At 27.5% G+C, this 7,933-nt stretch overlaps 1 protein-coding gene across 8 annotated transcripts in view; it reads right to left on the bottom strand.

Annotated features, from left to right (window-relative positions):
* Positions 1-5,894: 5,894 nt before the first annotated feature.
* The window catches only part of Slob (Slowpoke binding protein), a 38,757-nt gene continuing 36,718 nt past the window's right edge, over positions 5,895-7,933 (bottom strand). For all 8 annotated transcript variants that reach the window (XM_067270939.1, XM_067270933.1, XM_067270932.1 and 5 more), the window contains 4 exons: positions 6,477-6,539; positions 6,286-6,353; positions 6,144-6,212; positions 5,895-6,065 (listed from right to left, as the gene is read on the bottom strand). In XM_067270939.1, the coding sequence (XP_067127040.1) occupies positions 5,987-6,065; positions 6,144-6,212; positions 6,286-6,353; positions 6,477-6,539 (279 nt within the window). In that variant the 3' untranslated portion in view covers positions 5,895-5,986. The remainder of the gene's footprint in view (positions 6,066-6,143; positions 6,213-6,285; positions 6,354-6,476; positions 6,540-7,933) is intronic.

The raw sequence follows: 7,933 nt of genomic DNA, 5'->3' as shown, positions 1-7,933 counted from the left end.
TTATTAAATTATGCAAAGAATATTTTTAAATCTTTATAAACAGTCCAAGCAAAACAGTAGAATGAATATTTGAGATCAAATCTCAATCCATCAGCAGAGAAAAATTCTTTCTTTGCAATAATGGCTGGGATTCAGTCTTAAAAATTATTCTATTATTTTGCTTGGACTCCATTATTTTAATGAATTTTTTTGTCGTAAAGACTCAAAGAAAATGTCTCGCTATTCTATCGTATTTTCTTGAAAAATCTAATTGTAAAATAATACAAAATTTACATTTCAGTTTTTTAGGAATGATTCGTGGTTATTAGTATATATAGTTATAGCATAAGATAAGAATCTAAATTCAATTGCATTTTTAAAACTATGTAAGTTTTAAAAAGAAATGAGTTTAGATTATAATTTTGAATAATATATAGTAAAAATGTTATCAATTTTATAATTTCATTTCAGATATGTCTTATTGTTTGATTTTATAAGTTTTCTAGAAACACGCACGATTTTTTGAGAATGTAAAATTTGGAATGGTAAGAACTAATAATCAATGATTTAAGTTAAATTATAATCATAAAATATATACGAGTAAGTTAAGTTTTATTTAGTAATAAAGTTGCTGAAGTGATGCTCAAATGATTATTTCATTAATAATCATAATTAGACAAAATCATGTGACTCATTTATACTCATAACATACCGCTTTTGATTTTAATTGAAGTGCAAAGTAATAAATTACATGATTTGACAATTATTCAAAGCTTGAAAGACAAAACTAGATTAACTAATTGGCATTTAAATTTAATTAATTAACTAATCAATCAATCTCTCTATTTCTGATAATGACAAGATAATTCACTGATAAATTAACTTACATCTTAAATTAACAATTATTAAATATGTAATTTATGTTACTATATTGTTGAAATGTAGCCAATACTTCTGTTCCTATTCGAATTTGAATTATTTCTTTCACTAAATAAGTACATTCACCAGAAAAATAAGTCAAAGACAATATGTGACTAGTTTAGATACAATGTAACATCCTAAGAAACAAATCTTTAAGAAAATTAGAATTTCCTTGTTTTTATTACTATTTTTATCTAGTCTGTCCAATTATAAACAAAATAAAAATTTTCTAGGTGAGTTTTTTGTGTTTACACTACCTAATATTTTGTTTTTTCTATTCCTTACGAAGCAGAAGACATGAAATTCAATAGACAATATAAAAACTTTTATTTGATATTCTTGGAATGCCAGCAATTAGATATATTAGGATATGTCCAAACTTAAAATCCATTTTTCAGAAGTGATTCATTTACATTTGTAAATAGAATATTTGGCTTATTTAATATTCCAAGCATGAATGACTGAACTATTATTATACTTTTTTCATTGTTATTCTGCATTTCTCTAGTTACCTTTGCCTAATGTAGACTCAAACGTTGTAATTGCCAGTGTTGCCAAAATATATGCAAAAGAATTGATACGTGAAATGATTCACCAAATATATTAAGGGAAACATTAACATACGTCATGTCAAGCATCCCCAATTGTGTTAATTAATGTGTAAACATGTGTGTTGTCACTTCTCAAAATAGGATATAAAATCTTCATTAACAAAAGTCAGTCTAAATCTTTGATGTATCATCACTATGATAATGAACAGCTAACAATTTTTTCAGTATGGTTCATCATAGACAAAGACTACTTCCCATACTGCTTTATATATGGTATATAAAACCTTCATTTGATCAAGGAAAAGTTTACTTACAAGGTGTATGTCAGTGAGAGAATTTCAAATGTTATCCCTCAAGTCAGTAGTAAATAAATCTGAACATTTAAGTGTTTCTTGTGATAAGTAGCAGGCCATCAACAACCATGGCTAATTCACAGCCTCACCAAATCTATCGTCTGCAAGTAAAGTTTTAATTTGATCCTAATAGACATATCTTTATCATTTTCAATGCTATAATTTTAAAATAAAATTTGATATAAATATTTTATTTGAACAAATATTTAGAATGTCATTTATAATCACTGGAATGTAATTTTCAAATTTTAAATCATTTAGAAGTTTTCACTTCTATTTGTATTGGAATTCTGCATCTCATCTCCGAGCGATCTCGTAAAGTCATATATCATTGCAAGTTGCATAAGTATGTTACAGTAAAGCCTGTAAAAGACTGAACCTCCCTAAGACAGAAAATGGAAGTTACTAATATACCATCAAATTTTTTCTACAGAATCTGCAATCCATAAATAGAAAGGTATGTTATGCCTCTTGTTAATTGCTAATGTATTAATTAGAATCTTTAAAAAGGAAACTGAAATGCGTGTTGAATAGAAAAACCTGACACACTAAATTTGATTTCATTCCCAATGCTTTTGTATTTATTTTAGAAATTAATGATTTTATTTAACAAAATTAAGTTCATAAACATCAATAATTGTTTCAAAGACATATGTGATATGGACCTAACAATACACCAGTACACAAACTACAGTTAATATGTTCAACAAGAGCTTAATATTGAACAATAAAATATAAAGGTTTACTCATTTTGAGCATGTTTCAACTAATCTGGAAAATATACATTAAATCTTATGCCAAGTTTAGATTTCAACATCATTCAGATCCTACACATGCCATTGATGAGTACCGCTATTTTTCATTCACTCTAGTCACAAGATCTTATCTTCACAAGAAGTTTTTTCTGTTGGCTACATTCCAGTAGAAAATTTCACAGCACATAAAAATAAACTTGCTCTGGATGTTTAGTTTAGGCAGAAATTAAAGAAAATATTTTACTGTGTTTTAAGCATATGTTGTGTTAGCTTAAGTTTAATTTGGTTTAAAAATAGTGAAAAGATTGCTCTGATTACTTGATGCATTGACACATTTTAAGAACACAATACTAAAAATGTCAAATATTTGAGGATTGTATGAGTAAGACAAATGCAGAGTGAGCTGAAATTTGAGCAAGTAAATTAACCAAGATGGCATTTAAGTCATACTGTTTTCTCACTGAAAATGCAGAGATTTCACTTAGAATACATGCATGAATATACAAATATAGTTACTGAAATGAATTAAGAATATCTAGATCAAAACTTGATGAAAAAAGTGCTCACATTTTGAAGTAGTGAGCATATTCAAATATTTAAAGCCTGTCTAAGATTGTAAAGGAACTTAAACCAGTTCTTCAAAGTCCCTGCAATTTTGGCTTTCACAGGTTTTACTGTACATATGATTTAAATTGTAATGTATATGTATTTTTGAGATGTTTTTACTGAAAAGAGAACAGAAAACATTTTTATAACTCAGAATTAAACTTGTACTGTTTTATATTGTTATCAGGCTCCCATGGCCTAAAGACATTAATTTTAGAGTTAATTAATAAATATATGTATATATTTTCTTCTAAACAAAAACAATTTCAATTCCAAATATAAAGAAAACTCTCACAAACAATGGTTTCAAGTTCATCAATCAACAATTCAAAATGTATTTTATGTAATACTTTTATGACAAATCCAAGTTGAATATATATACAGGTACTCCTCACTTTACGACCTATCTGCTTAACGATCACTCGCACTTACGACCAATTGAGTTTCGACTGCAATTCAGGGAATCCCCTTTCTCAGCTTGAGTGTCGATCAGTGGCGAATAGTGACATGTGCACTAAGCGTACTATAATAGTCTTATAGTACTATAATAGGCTAATAGCGTACTATAATAATCTTTTTATGAATATACAAATTATGCAACAAACTTTAAATTTAATTTTACAACGATTTTATATTCCCAGTGCAAGCTCCTCACTTATCGACCAATTTGCTTAACGACGTAGTCGTCGGAATGGAACTCAGTCGTAAAGTGAGGAGTACCTGTAAAGTAAAATTTTATAATTTATGTATGTGTATATAACCTCATAATGTATAAATATGTTGTTATAATTGTAAAAGCAAAATATTTATATAAAAAAGTGATATATCAGTTATACTATAAAAGTGAAATATAATATAAAAATGCATTCAAAACTAAGTATAAATTTTAAACCAATGGATATGATATGTGCAGGGCTGGTACTAACTGTAGGAGTATTCCACTGTGGTACTCTTCAATAAGAAAAAAGTTAATTTAGCATAATATTTAAATCTGTTATTTTGTTACATATTGCTAAAGTGTTATAACATTTTTTTTTTATTAAAAAGAGTTAATATTCAATATATAATTACTTCAATCTGCTTAATTTAAAGAAGAAGTTGGTTCCCTCAAATTAAGCAGATTGAAGTAATTCATATAATATGGTACCAAGTATCATGAGTTATTGCAAACAGATAGCCAGAAGTAAAAGCCAGCTATTCCTATCTGAACTACAGAGCAGGAGAAGACAATGCTATTTGTGATATGGTGCCCCAAGCACTGCACTGGATATGTGAAACTTTTTCTTTTTGCACACTGATTAACAAAATGAATGTGATACTTTAAAGTTTTTCATACAAGTAGTATGAAAAAATTGATTCCTTTAAATGACAAATCCTACTAAAAATTAAACTGCATGATGTGAAATTCAAACTGACATTTATAGAACCCAGCCTAAAGATTGTTCATACACAATTGTATTTGATGACTTTTTATTGTGTACTTTATTATCTGTTCTCCTCCTACTTAAAATATTTTATGATTGAAACTTGATAATGTAAAATAATACACTAAATGTAACACAAGTATATATGCAAAAGCTGGGTCCACAAAGACCTAATTGTTCCTAGAAAACTATCAATAAACAAAGTGCCATATTTCTCATACATTTTCAGTTTGACATTAGTAAATCTAACTTAAAAGCAAAAAATTTTCTATTTTAATTAAGACTAGTATAAACTGCAAAGTAGGCATCTATTGTATATAGAAATATACATATTTTATAATAAACAATAAGAAAATATTTCAGATCCTGTTATTTTATACATTGACATGGATGATGATCAGAAATAATGTAATATAATGTATATAGAAAGCTGTTAAGGCATTAATAGGCAAATTCAAACTAGAACTGTATACTTAATAGCATTCCATTAAATACTAATATACCATAAAGAATGTTATATAAATACCCTGAATTAAACAAGGCCTATAAATTCATATTTGAAAGGAAACTGTCAAGAAAAATTAATAAACGTTTAGTGATTAGCTAGTCACTAAAATAAAATACAGCAAATTTTATTGCAATAAATAATAGGCAAAATACTTTGTTTAGTAAATACAAAGTTGCATAATTTAATAGTAAATAGAAGCAAGAAAAATGTCACTAATCCTCATGAATTTTTGCCTCAAAGAATAAATACAAATATGATATGAAGGATTTAACCTACATTTAAAGTGAAATTTAAAACATCCCACTTTATTGGTTAACTTCTAACTCTTGATCCTTGATTGTGAATATGAGCATTAATAGCATGTTAGATCCCTGCAGGTATATCGTGCTCGTATTTATTCTTTGAGGAAAAGATTCATAAAAATCAATGTCATTTTTAACAATATTTCTTGATTTACCTCAATTATAAAAGGAATAGAATTTCTATAATAATAAAAATAATATGTACATAACATTAGTAATTCAATATATTATATTACATATATGTATATATATATATGAGTATGTTATAAAAATAATATTTTCTCTAAATAACATGAAAACATACATACCGTAAATATCGTATTGGCAAAAATATCTGGTTCTGAAAGGATTAGTTTTCAAATCGTCAATTATTGTTCACCATAAACCGATCGGCAACAGCTTTAACATTCCATTTAATCCCATCGCCTTGTAAGTAATTGTATCAAAATTGTACTACCCTATCTTTTATGCAATACAAATCTTTAAAGTGCTTTATTTTTATTTTTTTCAGTTTTTTTTGGAAAATCAGTTATTATAGAATATAACTGAAATTATAATAAGACTTTTTAACTATGGAATTATCAAAATTACACAACATAGAATGTGCGAGAGTCCGAAGTTTTATGATATGGACTAACTGTTCTCCATTGAGTGCAGTCCAGATGCCTGTAAATAATTAAGAAAAAAAATCAGTATATTTTTTTATATTTCAGAAACAATTAAGGGGAGAACATCCGTACATACCTATCCCCTAAATTTAAACAATTATTAGAACTTCTTTCGGTCGGTGATAGTGTAGAAAACGGTGAAGTTCTGATTTTTAATCAATAATTCTATCAGTCTGATTGTAAATATGAAATTTTAAATTCAAAAATAAGATACTTACCTAATGTGATATTTTTGATAATAACGAACATCTCTGAGTAGTGTATGTGCAGAAATGCTTAGATTTGCCTGAAAGTATGCGGAAGAAATAATAAATTTTATAACCGAATTATTTGTAAACTGTTACTTAATTAGTAAAAATTCAATTATAATTCACTAGAATGAGTTTTTATAATTAAATATTTAACTTACTGGAAAAGAATGTGAACGAAGTTCTCTCAAATCAATATGTCTAAAAAATTCTAACCGAGATATCTGTAAGAAAATGGAACAAAAATATTGAGCTTTTGTTTTTAATTCTGATTGTAATTTCAATTAATTCTGGATTTTCCATCCCACAAGAGTATTTAAAATTAAATTTTTTAAACTTTTTGGCAATAAATAAAGTTCCTTACAAACTGAAAAATTTTTAAAATTTGTAATATTATTGGCATAATATTTATAAACTATTAATGTTTAGAGCAGATGTGATAATGTATAAATATTTTTACATTATTTTTGTCTTGTTTTGAAGGATTTGACACTGAAGAAAATATTATAAAATTAAGCAAATAACTGGTTCAAACTGGTACATAAGAACAGATTAAAAGCAGATTTGATATCAGCTGTTGTCACATGTTGTGTTATGTTATAATTACTATCATTTTACTACACTGTCTTGTCTTTTATATGCCGAGCTTCTACATAGCTTTACAGATGATGACCTGCAGCACTGTGCAGAAGCAGAAGGAAGGATCGTACATTGAAGGGAAATACAACTAAAGTGTGTATACTACTCAAGATTTAAAGTTCCGGCTTCAGTCTCATTATTTTCTAGCCACACCTTGTAGTTTTCTTCTGAGTTTAATTTATTGACCGTATTTTAGAGAACAACAACAAGAAACAAACATTTTTAAAATTTATTCTTAACCTAACTATAATAAATCTTTTTTCACTAAGACATTTGTTTTATGTTACTATATCCTATATATTTAATTTTCCATCCTTTCTATTTATTGATATTTTTTGCAGGACTTTAATTCAGGTGCATTTTACCTATAGGGACAAATTATGAACTTCATTTCAAAATGTGCTAAGTTATAAATACAGTAGAGCATCGGTTATCCGACTTAATTGGGGACTGGGGTTGGTCGGATAACCGAAAAGTATGAAAAAATACATTATTAGTATAGTGTATTAGGCCTGGTTTAAATACTAGCCTCCCTTTCATAGTCAAGCCAGTGCTGCCAGCTAAAACATGCAAAAATTTAACAAAAATAGTATTAAAGTAACCTAGACATAACCAAATATTGTAGCGCCACATCACTAGCGGACATTTGAATTCGGTTAATCGGGGGTCGGATAATCGATGCTCTACTGTATATATATAAATAGTATGCACTGTTTAACATACACATGATGGTGTTCCTGTAATGTTCTGTGACAGTTTTGTTTCATTATCTCTGAAATATTAACAGCAGATGACATTTCAATATTTTATTTTCTTATGCTAAATAGTAGTAGTTTCATCTTTATTACTTACTAAAGTAGGGGACTCAAACTCAAATGCAGCAAAGGGCTAGTCAAATACATGTACCGTATTTTACGGACTATAAGACGCATTTTTTTCTTCAAAAAATTGCCTCCAAAATTCAGGTGCGTCTTATAGT

Source organism: Centruroides vittatus, unplaced genomic scaffold (genome assembly GCF_030686945.1).
Source record: "Centruroides vittatus isolate TY-2023 unplaced genomic scaffold, ASM3068694v2 contig_388, whole genome shotgun sequence".
Classification (NCBI taxonomy): domain Eukaryota; kingdom Metazoa; phylum Arthropoda; class Arachnida; order Scorpiones; family Buthidae; genus Centruroides; species Centruroides vittatus.
This window is presented reverse-complemented; position numbering and strand designations above follow the sequence as displayed.